This window comes from Lampetra fluviatilis, chromosome 1, assembly GCF_964198595.1.
Source record: "Lampetra fluviatilis chromosome 1, kcLamFluv1.1, whole genome shotgun sequence".
Taxonomy (NCBI): Eukaryota; Metazoa; Chordata; class Hyperoartia; order Petromyzontiformes; family Petromyzontidae; genus Lampetra; species Lampetra fluviatilis.
In genome coordinates this window covers 7,549,564-7,567,492 of record NC_136275.1, presented here as the reverse complement: position 1 = coordinate 7,567,492, position 17,929 = coordinate 7,549,564, and the positions used below count along the sequence as shown (strand labels likewise).

Genomic DNA, 17,929 nt, shown 5'->3' with positions numbered 1-17,929 from the left:
TGCCTCAGGAAAAATGCGTTGTGCTGCCGACAGTTTCCAAGCCCCTGAAGTCCGGGGAATCACAAGAAGCCGCCATGTGCGATGGACCGCTGGCTGGAGCCCGGTCAAATTTCTCTGAAGAGTCTAGGGATGAGCCTACCCCTTCAAGGCTTTTGTTTGAGCCCCCGTTGCTCGGAAAGGCGCAGAAGTCTGCCCAGAGTGCTGGACCGGCGTCAAGGACACAGTCAAAGTGTTTGCGATTCCGCGAGGTGGATCTCCCTGGGTCATGGCGGGTTGTTTTTTTCCATATGCAGTTCTTCTACCCTAGTGATCGTCAGACGTCGAGTTGCATTTTTTATGCGATTCTTCTGTCCGAACACACCGTACAATTTTTGTGTCCAGGAATATCTTGCACTTTCGTCTGGTTAGGGACCAGAGCATGGACGAATGTCAAAGCAGAGCCTTTATTTAGCTTGCAAATTTATTTTGGCCAGTGAAAAACATACTACAGTAAATATAAAAACGTACATGCAAATAACTACAGTAACTATATAACACAAAAATAAGTATTTTACAGGAATCGCAAAGATAAGCACAGTATGAATACTGTACACGTGTTTTATAATCACGAAAATAACTATGAACACTGTAGTATTATACTGTTATCACAAAAATAACTATGAATTGTTTATAGTATAATCACAGAAATAAGTACAGTATTAATAATATATTAATAAACACAAGTATAAGAGATGCTGACTGAACGACTTCTATTCAAAAACTGAACTAAAAAGATGGTGCGTGGTGCGAACGTCGTGGAAGGTTGAATTAAATTGGACGAAAGAAGAAAGCACGTGGACGACATTTGAAATGTGGTTATAATTGAAAACGGCCGAAAGAGCAAAGCGACGAAAGTCAAGTGGACGAAAGTCAGGGTATCGCTGTATCGCCGAGACGGCTGATTTTTTAAAGAGGGGGGTGGGGTGATGTAAAGACAGTGCGTGTGTGGAGACAGTGCTGGTGCGGGGACAATACGTGGACTGGCGGTACGGATTCAGTCTTGCTGAACTGCCGAACGCAAAATGCCTTGTGTTGCGGGGTCACCATCATTTGAAACTCCATGCCCGCTCTTTCAAGTGGTAAGAGTTTCATTCATGGGCGGTTTGTGGTTGTAGAAATATAACGATTTCAAATCGGGTCCATCTTTTTTAAACACCCTGTATAACGGGTAGAGTACGTAAAAAATTAACCCGTAAAAACAAAGTTTTTCACTATAAATCCTTTATATGCATGGCATCAGTTTTATTTTATTATTCATTTCTGTTTTTCTTGAGTAAGAGTTTCATTTTTATCACATTGGTATTTTAAATTAAATATGAAAAAATGTTTTTCCTAAAAAGCGGAAAAATTTGGAAAAAAATTTTCACGAAAATAAATCGTCACGCACAACGAGTCTGTGTGCAAAATGTCAGCTCGATTGGATCACGGAAAGTGGGTTAAAAAACGACCGAAAGATTTGCACGGTCGTAAGCGCGCAAACAAGCAAGCAAGTGAACTTAATATAAAGGATTTAAAAATAAACCCGTAAAAACAAAGTTTTTCACTATAAATCCTTTATATGCGTGGCGGCTAGAGTCCTCTCGTCCTCTGGCTTGAGATGGCTGCCACCTATGGGTCAGATGATTGCCTGCCACCATTAAGCAATTGGTAATTAAATATAATTTATTTTTTCCTAAAAAGTGTACAATTTTGGAAAAAAATTTCACGAAAATAAATTGTCATGCGCAACGAGTCTGTGTGCAAAATGTCAGCTCGATTGGATCACGGGAAGTGGGTTAAAAAACGACCGAAAGATTTGCACAGTCATAAGCGCGCAAGTGTAGTGGCGGTACGCGCTGACAGGGGGGGGTCGTGTGAGAGCGCGTCGGGTGTGGCTACATCGCGTGGTGTAGTGGCGGTGCGTGCTGACAAGGGGGGGGATCGTGTGAGAGCGCGTCGGGTGTGGCTACATCGCGGTCCGCAGGCAGATGTCCACATCGAGGTCCGCATAGGCCCCGCCCCCTGGAGCGGAGGACTATTTAGGGCGATGCACAGCAGCACTCGGGAAGTTGGTAACCAGTGAAGACAGAAGACGGAGGAGGAAGAGATAGGGTCCTGAGACCCCTAGCCCCGATGTCCTTGTAAGGGCCGGGACCCTGTGTGGTTCAGAGGCGGGACCGTGGGACCCGGGGCCGGACGTCCGTGTGAGGGCCGGCTGTGGGACCCAGTGGTCGGGACCCATACCCCAGCCGGGGTGGGTCTGGGAGTTCCCCTGGAAGCTACGGGGCCGGAGAGCCCGCGTGTGTGTAGCCGAGTGGAACGCGTAGCGTAGGTTGTAGTTGGCTACACGTGTCGTTGCGGCTAAGTGAATGTTAATAAAAGTGTGCTACCCGTCAAGTGGTCTCCCAAGCAAGCGAACTTAATATAAAGGATTATAAAAAATCTCGACGAAGGTGGGATTCGAACCCACGCGTGCAGAGCACAATGGATTAGCAGTCCATCGCCTTAACCACTCGGCCACCTCGTCTCACGCACTCACACACGCAAGCACATACAACCAGAACCAGGATGAAGACTTGCACACACATACATACAAACAGACCCCCCCCCCCCACACACACAGCCATACCATTATTTTTTCCTAAAAAGTGTAACATTTTGAAAAAAAAATTTCACGAAAATAAATTGTCACGCACAACGAGTCTGTGTGGAAAATGTCAGCTCGATTGGATCACGGGAAGTGGGTTAAAAAACGACCGAAAGATTTGCACGGTCGTAAGCGCGCAAGCAAGCAAGTGAACTGTCCCCTTAGCAGAAAAAACACCCCCAAAGCATAATGTTTCCACCTCCATGTTTGACGGTGGGGATGGTGTTCTTGGGGTCATAGGCAGCATTCCTCCTCCTCCAAACACGGCGAGTTGAGTTGATGCCAAAGAGCTCCATTTTGGTCTCATCTGACCATAACACTTTCACCCAGTTGTCCTAATAATCATTCAGATGTTCATTGGCAAACTTCAGACGGGCATGTATATGTGCTTTCTTGAGCAGGGGGACCTTGCGGGTGCTGCAGGATTTCAGTCCTTCATGGCGTAGTGTGTTACCAACTGTTTTCTTGGTGACTATGGTCCCAGCTGCCTTGAGATCATTGACAAGATCCTCCCGTGTAGTTCTGGGCTGATTCTTCACCGTTCTCATGATCATTGCAACTCCACGAGGTGAGATCTTGCATGGAGCCCCAGGCCGAGGGAGATTGACAGTTCTTTTGTGTTTCTTCCATTTGCGAATAATCTCACCAACTGTTGTCACCTTCTCACCAAGCTGCTTGGCGATGGTCTTGTAGCCCATTCCAGCCTTGTGTAGGTCTACAATCTTGTCCCTGACATCCTTGGAGAGCTCTTTGGTCTTGGCCATGGTGGAGAGTTTGGAATCTGATTGATTGGTTTCTTCTGTGAACAGGTGTCTTTTATACAGGTAACAAGCTGATATTAGGAGCACTCCCTTTAAGAGTGTGCTCCTAATCTCAGCTCGTTACCTATATAAAAGACACCTGGGAGCCAGAAATCTTTCTGATTGAGAGGGGGCAAATACTTATTTTCACCATTAAAATGCAAATCAATTTATAACATTTTTGACATGTGTTTTTCTGGATTTTGTTGTTGTTATTCTGTCTCTCACTGTTCAAATAAACCTACCATTAAAATTATAGACTGATCATTTCTTTGTCAGTGGGCAAACGTACAAAATGAGCAGGGGATCAAGTACTTTTTTCCCTCACTGTTAACCAGTCCATTGGTGAATGCACCGATTGCGAGGCTGCCTGCCAACTCTTCGAGGACAAGTACCGTCTGAGCTAAGCCCGCAAAATGTACCGTACTCATAATCCCGGGAGGTCAACCGATTAATTGAAGCTCCCAACCCTCTGACCTTCCATCCTCCTCCAGTCACATGCACATATGGTATTATTGTCCATGGTATTACCGCTTCTGATGAGCTTAACTCCCACTAACTCCACACGACACTGAGGGATGGGAGGGGATGAAGGAGTTTTACTTTTTTAAATGAATTTGACGACATTTTTGTAAATACATTAATGTATTTGGTGATGCTGCATAGGCAGTGGTGCACAAGCACAATTAGCAAAAATCAACCCATTCGTCAATAACACTGTGGGCGTAATAAGTAAACATATACTGTATATTCTTTGGGTCTTTCGGTAAAGTCACGTAGATAGGTTCAAATAAAATAACAAAAACTTATTTACGTGACTTTACCGAAAGACCCAAAGAATATGAATCCCTGCAGTCACGAAAGCTTTAAGTCAAGATTTAAACATATATATGATATGGGTGATGTTTCAGGCAATGGACCTTCATAGCACGGGTTTGTCTGTTACTCAAAAGCTACTATCATATAACTATGTACATGTCAATTGAAAAACTGGTCATCAGAAAATTAAAAAAAACATGTAGATATATATTTCTCACCAGTCCCCATGCACTCTACCTCTGTAGCCTACCTATGCTGTCTATTATATATTTTCCTTATTAAAGCCAGTGTTATTGACGAATGCGTTGTTTTTTGTCATTTTTAAAAGAGCTCAAACTCACCAAACATCACTCACCTGACAGCATTCATCACTCACTCGACTCTAACCAGACCCTCACCGCCCACCACACACCAGACAACCCCTCAGCTAACACCATTCTTCACTCATCACACCATATATCACCTCACCCATACACTCATCAGACGCAATTCACCAAACACCACTCACCTGACACTCTCCTGATCCTAACCACTCACTTGACACCACTCGCACTCGACAAACACACGGGACACTCACCCCACAGCTACATTCTTACAATGGTACTGCACATAAATAATGGATCGACAGTCACAACACACATTGTAATAGAGTGCTTTGTCCGCCAGATGGTGCACCATAATTTAAATAGGCATTTAGTCAAATGCAGGGTAGCCCAAACGTTAGGACACAAGAGTTAATAAAAATTTTTTAAAATATCACACACGGTTATTTAATTGCTTTTAACAAATGTTCAAACTTGCTGCCACTAACATTCATGCATGCATGAATTTTGTTTTGAAAATGAATTTAGGACTTATTTTTAGATCGCAGCTGCCTTCTGAAGCATACCTAATAAATTGAACTCGGCATCTGAAAAGAAACATGGATATTAATAATGACAATAGATCAAATATTAACAAAATGAACAGTACAATTTTTTAAAATGCCATTGCTAAAATGAATGAAATAATTCTGTATCCTGACTTTTGGGCCATCCTGTTTATACATTTTTTTACCCTAGGTCACGGGTCATGGGATAGCTCATATTTATTACTGTAAGTTTCCAGGTTTGTTTCGGTCATTATGAGTCTTTACTGGTCCCTGTACGACAATAATTATTCAAGTAAATATGATGACGGAAAATTACTTTGTTTTTAAATATGTAAGATGCACACTGCCTGCCCACGTGGTGCTGGGGTAGAGTGGCTGATTTATAATTGCAAGGGTGAGAGATCAAATCCCCATTGGTGGGTTGACTCAGCCTTTCATCCCCCTGGGGTAAATAATACGTCAAAAAGTCACGTTTATTTCCTACTCTAATGAGCACTAAGGCGGTGCTCATCTACTGTTTACAGCCCTGAGCCAGTGGAGAAGATTCCACATTCCCATGGCAAGCATCTGTCCGTAGGACAATCACTTGTCATGCAACGCGAGGTCTACACGAGCAGGGTGGGGGAACCGGGGGGGCAGCGCCACCCGAGGCCTTGCCGGAGCAGTGAGGGCCGGCCCGGAGTGGCCCACCCCTCGGACTCTCGTCCACCTGGATCTCGGCCCCAGACGGCTCGGCTGACTCCACGTCTGAGTCCCAGAGCGAAGTGTGGCGGAGTGGGGGGGGCTGGAGGAGCATCCCCCTGACCTCACCCCGGGGTTAATATCCCACACCCAACTTTGTTGAGTTGGAGGGGCCCGTGCAACCGTCGCTTTAGGTGTGTGCCTCTATGCGTGTATAGGCCTCGGCAAGGTACGGTAAAAACAACGAGCCTACCTTTACCATACCTTTTACCTTACCACAATACAATCACTCTACCCTTACCTTTTACCCTTTATCAAGGTAAGATAAAAGGTCAAAAGCAACGAGCCTACCTTTACCCTACCTTTTATCCTTACCCCATACAAATTACCCAATTACAGGGTAATTACTGGGGTACTACACGTGAAAAAGGTTTATAACAGGTAAATGCTAGGTAGAGCGCTTTATTGATATAGAATACTCTCGATGATTCCAGTTTTAAATGGAGGCCACGGACTGCGCCACGGACCTTTTAGCGAGCGGTAAACAAGGTATTTACCGGGTAATACTTCGCGCTATCTTTACCTTACTGAGTAATTCTTCTGCGCTACCTTTACCCTACCCTTTACCTTACCCCTTGGCATGTCGACACCTTTACCCTTTTACCCGGTAAAAAGGGTAAATCACCTCACCTTGCCGAGGCCTACCTGCAGGTGGCTTAACCAACGGGTGGGTATGCATATATGTGTATCTCTCCACAGGGGTGGTGTGAACACCAACCTAAGGTCGTCCCCTCTAGCTCACTGCTAATCTACACTTTGACCGCTCTCTGGCAGTTCCCGCAGAATCCTGGCACCTTCACGTGCGTCCAACACGTGACCATCCTCCAGTTGGCTCGACGTCAGACTGCCCCGCCCCTGCCCCTGCCCTTTCCTACCAGTAGGGGGAACGGTCGCACGGGATTCGCCAGCGCCAATCACGTAACCCCGCCCCTGCCGTTTCACCCCTCCCCCACCTCCCTCACAAGTCCGTTAACTGTCAATCAACATACTCTTTGGATTCTTTCGGTCAATCAACGTTTGAATGAGCGCGGCCCATTGCCTTCTGCTGGGGTCCGCCACGTATTTGAACACATTGAACCTTGTACATTAGGCGTGGGGGGGGGGGGATGGCGGTTCTAGCATAAACAGAGAGAGTGAGAGAGAAACCCACAATAAGTGATTATGCGATTATGGGGCCGTCTATAAATGACGTCATGCACCGGGGGGGGGGGGGGGTCAGACATTTGTGATGATGTGTGACGAGGGGGTGGGGGTGAGAAATGTGACGTCACATCAAAATGCGCAACTTTAAATAAATATAGACAACACGTTCTACTTAATTTAATGTACTTTTTAATAAATGTTTTCTCATACAACATCAGAGTGCAGCGCCACATTAAATACGCACTACAATGACAATAGTTTAAAGCGATTTAAAGCATGTTTAATATATTTTTGGGGGGGGGGGCAGAGCTTTGTGACGCCATATATGAGGGGGGGGGGGGGATAACTTTTTGTGACGCCGTGTGACGAAGGGGGGGGGTAAAAAATCGTTCAAAATCGCGTGACGTCATTTATGGACGGCCCCTATGTTAATATTCTACAGCTGCACCCTACTGGGGCGCCTGCCCCGCCTACATCGGGAAGTAATGTGCTGGGTTTAGCGTATGGCTCCACACACTGTTGACTTTCCCATAAAGTGGAACATATCTCATCAACTCAAGAGGGATGATGGGCTGAGTCAACCCTCAACCAGGATTTGAACTCACGACCTAACGTTTGCGTGCCACTCACCCTGCCACTGAGCCACCAGGCAAGGTAGAAATAAAATGAGTACCACTTTGCTGTCCCCATCCGATAAGTGTTCAATTTCTACCACGCGTTCAGGACCAACAACGGATGTGAACACCAAGCAATGCTTGCATCAGTAATCTATCTCGATGTCTTATGGAACCTATACTGTATACATCGCACCATGGCATATACGTCGGGATGCAGATGCGGTGGGAACTAAACATCTTGAAATTATGAGTTGCATATAGAATAAAAAAAAATGTAATTTCAAATTTGTTCCAGGTTAATATTATTCGCAGCCTTAATCTATATGTCGTCTACACATTACAAATTATACCACGTAATACTAGATGTTGAATTTCTTTTGCACCCTATGGAGCCAACCGTGCTAATCGGCAAGTTGAAAAAGACAATGACAGGGACACATACTGAGGAGTGTTTTACGTGAAGCAGCTGCAGTTATTTAAACTCATCATGCACGGCCGCGATTGCAGTCTGTAGTTATCATCTGAAAAACACAAGCCACCTCAGCGTTTTTTTACTTTTTTAAGGAAGCAACTTGGCAAAAAAATCACCAATGCCAATTGAGGGCATTAATCCAATACATTGGAACAATTATGTGGGAGTATCCTAGGCCTTAGCTTTATACTCTTTGGTTCTTTCGGTAAAGTCACGTAGGATCAAAAAGATATATAGAAATAAAGAAATACAAGTCAAATAAATAACGACGTTTCGATTGCAACACAAGCAATCATCATCAGATGTGAAAATCACCTAAGATCCATAAAGAAGGTACACCACTTCGGCCTATCGTTTCCACTATCAACTCAACTACCTACAAGCTGGCCCGTTTTCTGTCTGATACCTTGCTTCCATTCACTGGCAAGACTACCTCAGCAGTACTTAATTCAGCTCACCTAGTCTCTCTAATCAAGGGCATTTCACTGTCCCCAAATGATCTTCTCGTCAGCTTTGATGTGGTTTCTCTGTTCACCAAGGTTCCAGTGCCTGACACCTTAGCAATAATTGAATATTTAGTCCAGCATGGACTGAACCCTGATGTTCCTACTCTGGTTAGGCACTGCCTTAACTAACACTTACTTCACCTGGAATGGTACTTTCTACAAACAAAATGAAGGTACCCCTATGGGTTCCCCCTTATCACCAGTGATAGCGAATGTTTTCATGGAGAAATTTGAAACAGATGCCATCCAGACATCCACCGTACGTCCTTCCTTGTGGAAGAGATATGTGGATGACACTTTCGTCATTTGGCCACATGGCCTACCAGCACTGAACCAATTCCACAATCACATCAATTCCATACACCAATCCATCAAATTCACCATGGAAGTGGAGAAGGATGGTAAGCTACCATTTCTTGATGTTTTGTTTGAGAAGAAACCTGATGGCTCTTTGGGACACTGTGTCTACAGGAAAGCTACCCACACAGATTCCTATCTGAAACCTGAATCCCACCACCATCCAGCACAGAAGAATTCCCTCATCAAAACACTGCACCATAGGGCCCACTGCATTTCTGAACAACACCACCGAGCCAGTGAACTGGAACACATATACCAGGCCCTTAAGATGAATAAATACTCGGACGGGATTATCCGCAAAGCGGTTTCTCCAACCGTGGAGAAACAACCCCCTGAGACGCCGATCAAAACCATCACGTTACCATACATAGCAGGCGTTACCAAAAAGATTGCCAAAATCTTAAACAAACACAAGATCCAGGTCCGATTCAGTACAGTACATAAATCCGTGATCTAATCCCATCTGTGAGGGATGTCATTCCTGACTTGCAATACCCTGGAGTCTCCAAACAATCATCTGTGGTGATTGTTACATTGGCGAAACGAAACGTCATGTCTCTGACCGTATCTGCGAGCACAAGTCAGATCTGAAACACGGCAGAACTAATTATTCTGCCATTGCTGATCATTGTTATCACGCTGTGGGCTCTCGTGATATTGTTTTTTCGAGACCAAGGTGCTCTGTAAACCGTCTGGCTACTATCAAAGGTTTGTTTATGAAGCTAACCAGATATACAAATATAGACATAACTTCAACCGTGAAGATGGATACAAATTGAGCAATCATTGGAAAGATGTTATTAACCAGGTAAAAAATATTTAACTGCGCATATTTGTCCCATTTTATTTAGCGGGTACTCGTCTATTTTACCGAGTCAATTGCATCCCCAGCGTTTAACAGTGCTGCTATTTTGCTTTGGGTCCAACATCGGCTGTAACTACAGTCGTCGCTGCGTCGCCCCCCCCCCCCCCCCCAGCGCATCTCCAGCTCCCTCAACCTCTCACTTCTAGCCCCCCCCCCGCACAGTCTCACGTCCCAGTCCCTGACGTCCACACTTATATAAACTCCTTAGCCCCAGCATTTCTCCCACTTTAGTAAAAAAAATTCTAGCTGTGATGTTCACACCTGATGATGATTGTTTGTGTTGCAATCGAAACGTCGTGATTTAATTTACTTTGATTTATTTTTTATTTCTATTTTTTTTCATTTTTTACCTACGTGACTTTACCGAAAGAACCAAAGAGTATGGATCCTTGCAGTCACAAAAACTTCAAATATAACTTTGGCTTTAGTTTCTTTAATCTATCATTGCCACATAAACAGCCGGGCATACCAAAACATCTTCATGTGAAGACCCAATTATGCTATTGCTATCGATTTCGTGCCACAAGAAGACAATTCTTCCTCCGATTTCTCACAGTCAATGAAGCATTGCGTCACATCAAGGAACAGTCCCCTCGAGATTACGCCACAGAGCTCTCGTTTAGGTAATCTCAATAGGCCTCTCACACCCAGCGGGACAACACTCGCCTTTATTCACTGCAGAGGTGTTTTTTCTTGCATTCCAAACTGAACAATAATATGACCCCCAAATAAAACCTTCAATAATGGGATTTCTGTGCAGTCATTGGTGAAGAGCCCGAGTCAACAAAACTCACTAAACTTGAGAACACAATAATTTAATCATGCATGGCTACCCAGATTCAAACCCCACATCTCAGCAGCTTCAGCTCAGCGCTCTGTCATGGGCATTAACCCTACGCGCCATTAACCTGGAAACCTCTAAGCAAGGCTCGCTGCAGCCAGTCACATTTCCCATCAAAATTTGTGCAGACTGGAACAACATAGGCCTATAGTTAAATTACCCATTATACGAACAGGGCTTCTTTCAGCTGTAGTTGTCTGGGGGGGGGGGGGTCAGTGACCATGAACATATTTCTGCACCTGGCACTCCACAGCCAATATACATCTATCGGCTGTGGCTACTCAAGTCTACCCGCTGTGAACTGGGAAAATATTCAGTGAAGAATTAAGCTCTGCCTACTGTGTTACTCCAGCAGGCAACAAGGTATCATGGGAGAAACAGTAACGCCACTAAAACTCTCTCCTGGCTGGACATGTTCCAGCCAGGAGAGAGTTTGCTACAGACTCCCTTTGCAATGCAGGTGATGTGCAAGATCCAATATAAGCTATACGGTACTGGAGTTGAATAAAATAACAAATAACATAAGGTTAGGGTTATTAGAATGAAGAACGGATTGTAAATAGATTTAACATGAAATGTGTGTTTTGGCTTATTGGCGACCATAAAGGTTTAGTTAAGAGTATTAATGTGGACAAGGTTGCTGTGGTCCCAGCGGAGGATCAGTGAAAGGTCAGAATCAAGAGAGGCAGAGACAGATAATTTGGCTGCCGAGCTCTCTCTGGAGCGTCCGGCTTGCAGTGTAAATGTTGTCCTGCAATGGCACGTGCTGTATGATGGGTGTAAAGTGGTTGTGGTGATTAAGAAAATTTGAATAATACACGAGAGGAGACGTTTGTACCCACCACCTGATTTGCATGCTAGCTTCACAGCAGCATTGGAGGCTTGTTTGGCTTATGCATCAAGCTTTAGAGCACTCTTTTATGAAGAGAAAGTAGATTTTATGGATTTAGTTATTTGTATTTTCTATACACAATCAGAACTCACCGAACACGGAGGTTACGTTCCTGGAAAATTCCGTGTTCGGCAAAACCGAGTTCGATAAATAATATACCTTATGGGGAAAATAGGGTTGCGTTCCTTGGTTCGAACTTATCACCCCTCCCTCTTTTTAACACGTAGGCTTTTGCGACCTGTATTATTCATAATAAATGGTTTTGGGTTAGATTGCGTTATTATAAATGTCACAACCCTCCACCACCCGACACGGCCAATCAGTAAAAAATGTGTCACGTTAACAAAACGCCAATTAATTACTTCTTCAGCCCACCGGTGTGTTTGAAGAGTCAATCAACAACATATATAATTTGAGTACGACGTATTGCTGGTAATTACATCCAGCATAGTGAGGCCATCCAACTGCTTATGGTCTTAAATAGAGCAGGATGACGTCATCATTGTTGAACCCCATCAGGTTTCGAGATCAGAGGCGGAGGTGAGGGGGTATTGCAATGATGTAATAGATCAGTAATCAGCCACTTAGCATGTGACTTCCTCTATGAGGAATTGAAATTTATTGTGTATGCCTACCAGAGGTGTGGACTCGAGTCATGTGACTTGGACTCGAGTCAGACTCGAGTCATGAATTTGATGACTTGCGACTCGACTTGGACTTGCATAACAATGACTTTGTCCCACCTATGAGATGTGGACTCGAGTCATGTGACTTGGACTCGAGTCAGACTCGAGTCATGAATTTGATGACTTGCGACTCGACTTGGACTTGCATAACAATGACTTTGTCCCACCTCTGATGCCTACTATAATCACCCAGGAATGTCTGTCCTTAACGACGTGACGTCACTCCACATCGACAAGCCCCCCTCATTAATATTCATGAGCAGGTGACATCCTCCAAATGGACACCCCCCCAGACCACCTCATTAATAATCATGTGTAAGTGACGTCACTCCACATCGTACAGCATCCCCTCATTAATGATCATGAGCAGGTGACATCTTCCAAATGGACACCCCTCCTATTATTATTACCTACTATAATAAGACATAAACTGCAGTTCTATGGCTGTATCTTTCTACCTGATGACGATTGCTTGTTGCGAATGAAACGTCGTTATTTTTTATTTCTATCTACGTGACTTTACCGAAATAACTAAAGAGTATGGATTCCTGCAGTCACGAAAGCTTCAAATCAAGATTGAAATAAAAAATAACTTTAACCGTCCGATAGTAACCGCCTTAGTACTGCATGGAAGTGGATAATCAAATAATACATTATTTAAATGCATGCCTATAAAGGGCTGCATACTTCAATAGGGATTACCGTTGGTATGGTTATTTTAATACACATGTAGTGAGTCCAACTGAGTCGCAGACGTTGTTCTTTGGAGGCAACACTTTTATTATAACATCAACACGTAACACAAAGGGGTAACTGCCCCTTCACCAGATACAGTCTAGGGTCGTGCCCTCTCACGCGGGTCCTCGACCACGTGGTGATGTCTTGCAGGACGTAGAGCTTCATCTTGTGGACGTGGAGCTTCAGCTTGTAGGATGCAGCGATCCCGGTCTCTCTCAGGGACCCGTCTTATATCCCCCCACGGGTCGGGGCTGCTCCGCTCTCGGCCCCGCCCGCCTTCTGGAGCCTTCTAGCTCCCTCTTGATCCCTCTCGAGAACTCTCCCCGGACATGTGATTACCCCCTAGTCCCCCCACCTGGGGGCCTCTCTGTGGACACTCCAGATCACGTGTCTGCGGGGTCAACCAGAGTGCCATGGCCCGGGGCAACCCTGCCCCTGGGCTGATACTCTCCTACTCCTCCCTCTGGGAGCCCGCACTACACGCTATGCGTGGTGCCTGCGCTATCCCAGTGCACGAGAAGCCCCGCTTGGGCTGGTACTACACCCGCCTACGGGGGTGTACGCGATGACAGTGAATCGCGTGCCGTGGCCCTCTCAGGCCGGCACCATGCAGTGACATCCCCGATGTCACTACACACACAATAGACAGGAAGGACAAGTTCAAAGGGCTCACATAATGCATAATGTACGTTGCCTCAGCAATCCCCCCCCCCCCACGTGGCGCTCTTCGCAAGAGCGCAGAAGTGTGGTAACCACATCTACGCCTCTATATAAGGAACGAAACAGGTGGACTTCTCCACAAATCTGGCTGTCGCCTGATGAAGCTAGCTGTAATTACTGGCGAAACGTCGTACTCAGATTGTAAATGTTGTGGCTTTGCTCTCCAACTCACCGGTGTGCTGTACTAGTGACGAATTGGCATGTTCTGCTTCCATGACAACCCTTACTAGTTGGATGTGTCGGGTGGTGGCAGGTATTAACGACACATTCATATATTCACGCGATCTAACCAAAACAAACTATTATGGATGATATTGGTCGCGAAAGCCTACATTTTAAATCTACAAATGGCTTTAACACTAAAAGCTCAGTCTGCCAATTTTAAGCACAGCAGTTGACCTTGACCCCTTCAGGAGTGATGAAATCATCATGTTAACTCTGCATGGGCTAGCTGTTGAGTGTGGCAAAGTGGTCATCATCACCGGAGAGGCTCGTGTTGCTTTTAATAGGGAACGCCTAGTAATGCTTCAGATGAGCATGAAGTGGTGATCATCTCCATTTGCTAGTGGTGGAAATGACAAATCCCCTGCTGAGGCAAGTCTCTCAACAGGACAACCACTGTGAACACATGACTGGGATTGAGCGTTTTTTCACAACGCACGTTTTACCCTTGTATGTGTTACGTTTAATGTCATGTAACACAACTACGTTAACATCGGAAATGTACTTGTGGATAGTTTATAACAGCATAAGCCCTATAATAATCACATTTGACCTTTAGCATTGCTGAGGCTTAATAGGAACTAAAGGTCTCATAAAATTAGGATACCACCCATTAGCATTTCTACGACACGTGTTTCCATTTTGCAGACAATTTTTTGTATTTGTAGAGACGGTCATAGGGTCACTATGGCGTATGCGCTATCTAGGGTCACAAGCCGGAATTGAGTGTCTCTCTCTCTCTCTCTGGTACCGGCGTAGGGAGGGCAGGGAAGCGGGCCCTCGAGAACGTGGTCCATGGACGGGTAGAGAGAGGACACATGAGGACGTGACCATGTGGTGACATCGAGAGGGCACGTGACCGGCACAGGATAGCAAAGGGGGCTCAAAAGGGGGCTTGAAGAACACGTGACACTGACCCCAGATCCTTCGGGAAAGATCCCGAGGGGGGCGCGGCCGGAAGCGGAGCAAGGCCACGCCCCCCTGTATTGTGGAATCAACTCGAGAGCCCCCGCTCTTCGGTCGTCGGTTCGGTCTTGGGTGGTCGTCACGCTTGGCGTTGGCGTTATCTAGTTACCCCATTAAATGGATAAAGTGTGCGTTATGTAGTGGCCCTGTTGGGGTCTAGTTATCTACGTTCTATATTAGGGAGTTACCCTGATAGGGTCGTTAAATAAACGTGGTGCTTCAGAATTCCAGTGTGTGGCTCCATAGATCACACTACATATTTACAAGGTCCATCCTATATCTTGAAACAAGGTCATCAGGAAGCTGGCTGTTTTGAATGGAATTTAGCCGAGCGTATAAGCGGCATGACTCCCAGTATTTAAATCGTGAGCGCAAATCACAGCAGGGTCAACTCAGGTAATTAGGCACTGCTCGTTTCATTGACCTCCAGGGTCATTAAAACATCCACTACCTGCTGAGCAGCACTGTGTGGGGAGTGAACAGTGGTTGTCCAATAAAGGGTGTTTGGTGCTCACCATAAGAACTTGATATTTCTACCAAAATGGCTTCAGATAAGTGATGGCTGCAGATGTCAAGCCCAGTGATAGCTCCACAAGCATCTCGCTCCACAAAGCTCTCCCACAGATGCATGGGCACCATGATGGTGAAATGTTAACTACCTCACCTGGTATACATGTCGTGGGTTTTATCCTGACCCTGACACCTGTATATTTGTAGTTTGCATGTTCTCGCTTTTTATTTCACCAGGTAAAAGTTAATAAAGGTTTACTGTGTATTTTACTGAATAAACTGTAGTTACAAAGTGTTTTTTACAGTTTAGTTGTAATTATATTTAAGAATTTGGGATACAATAATGGATCATAATGGCTTGTACTTGCACATAATGCTCCTGGGTTCTCGATGTTTACTTCACAGCACAGAGTGGCTCATGCTTCCTCACAAAATTATTGGGCAGCTACAGGAATCCAACTGTACAGTTTATGCAAATGTTGCTGCTTACCACCAGGAAATGGAAATTACACAGACAATATTCCATGGGAAATCAACACAAAGTGTCTCGAAATGAATTGATAAAAAATCAGTTTATAGCGTAAACACTAATTCTAGATTTGAAGCTTTCGTGACTGCAAGGCATCATATTCTTAGGTTTTTTCGGTAAAGTCACGTAGGTAAAACATCAAAATTCATGAAAATAAAATAAAATAAAAACAAAAATCACGACGTTTCGGAGGCAACACAAGTCTCCGTCATCAGGTGGGACCGTCACAGCCGAATTAGCTGCATCAATTTATAAAAAAATAATTGTTTTGAGTCCTATCATTTCCTATCATTTGACAAAATTTTATTTAGAAAATAACAAAAAAAATGTGTTGCCACTAGCTCACACTTACACATTTGTAACTTTTAACCTGATGTATCTAGACAACCAAAGAGTAAGTTGAAAGCGTGTTAAAAGTTTTTAAAGTTAGAAATCTGAGTTAATTTTACGTGCAAATGTTGTTGTAATTTTGGTACAAAAAAGTTAGCTATTATATACACCCACATCTTTTCAAAAGATTACTATGCAATCGAAGGTGTTGCCATGGTCTAATGACCACCATTAAATAATTATGAGCAGTTTTAGCGTGGCTAATACAGTAAAACTATACACACACTTGGTAGTATAAAGATTTTATTGTACAAGTTTCGTCCATCTAGACCTACACAGGTCCATAATGACTGACGAAAGCATTTCATCAAGATTCGAGAGAGTCCCAGATGTTCAATAACAACTTGGGTAAAGACTGTTTAACATATTCTTGGTTCTTTCGGTAAAGTCACGTAGAAGGGAAATAATAAAATAATAATAAAACATAATACAATTAAATTCTCACGACGTTTCGGCCACAACGCAAGCAGCCGTCCTCAGCTGAAGAAACAGAGCTGTCGGAAAGACTGTTTAACATACTTCCATTACGTCCTGGTAAACAACACCGGGCGAAAATAATTATCCTGAGTAGAGAAATAACCATGAGTAGGTCATGAATACAATTTAATTAATAGTTTTGAGCATCAGTCATGGAAGACTGAAGTAATGTGGTTCAAGTGTTGAAGTAAAAGTAATTTGTACAAAACCCAAAACCAATGGCAGCTTCGCGATTTCAAGATCACCAAGATTTCCATCGGATTTTATTCTTCAGGGATCAACCTCGATGTCTGGGCAATGTCTTCTGGTGATCTGGAGGTATATTAATTCAAAACGTATTAAATACATTGTTCTTAAGTTTCTAATATAATTAAAATGTGATGAAGTCTACTTTCTCAAACGTAGGGATTACCCTGAATCTAGCTGCTTGGAACACCCTCCCTCTGGATATTGTCACTGCTGGCTGTCTCCCCCTATCCAAGTCCAATTCAATGCTTTTCTCATATCCTCCAGCTAAGAATGGCTTCCTTTCTACCGTGACTTTAATCCTATTTTACACCTTTCTTTGTACTTTATGGTTCCTCCTTTAACTCTGCGAATAATATTCCCAAGTAAAAAAAAATCCTGCCACTGATTCATTACAAAAGCTGATCACAATCCCCATCATGTTGTATAAATACAAAAATGATATTTTAGATGGGTAAGAAATTCCAGTGGGTTGGTGATGCAATCCAATGCCTGTATTATCTGATTACCGTATCTAATTATGAATAATTATCTGATCAAAGACAAGGCTAAGATATTATCATGGCAAATGCTAAGATTTTGACAGAGGTCACAGAAATCTTGAAATTGAATAACATCAGTGACATCTTGGAAATGATTATAGAAAGATATGAGATTACACGCTTAGTTGTGTCATTTAAAATATCCCCTAAGGCATGCACTAAAAACTTAAATCTATTTTCAGCGCATGGCATGGGGCGGTGCCAGCGCTGTGGTAGCATGGGAAGGGGGAAGAGGCATGGTGCTGCACCGATGCAAATTGGTTGCCCCATATCTGGATTAAAAAAAGTATCATTAATCTGAAATTGATTCA

The 17,929-nt window shown here is 44.1% G+C and overlaps 1 protein-coding gene and 1 non-coding gene across 4 annotated transcripts in view; both read right to left on the bottom strand.

Moving 5' to 3' along the window:
- Positions 1–2,463: 2,463 nt before the first annotated feature.
- TRNAS-GCU (transfer RNA serine (anticodon GCU)) lies at positions 2,464–2,545 on the bottom strand. The gene has a single exon. It is a non-coding gene; the product is annotated as a tRNA-Ser (tRNA).
- Positions 2,546–16,588: 14,043 nt separating this feature from the next.
- LOC144931216 (solute carrier family 35 member F5-like) overlaps positions 16,589–17,929 on the bottom strand; it is a 40,578-nt gene continuing 39,237 nt past the window's right edge. For all 3 annotated transcript variants that reach the window (XM_078855043.1, XM_078855039.1, XM_078855040.1), the window contains one exon: positions 16,589–17,142. In XM_078855043.1, the coding sequence (XP_078711169.1) occupies positions 17,094–17,142 (49 nt within the window). In that variant the 3' untranslated portion in view covers positions 16,589–17,093. The remainder of the gene's footprint in view (positions 17,143–17,929) is intronic.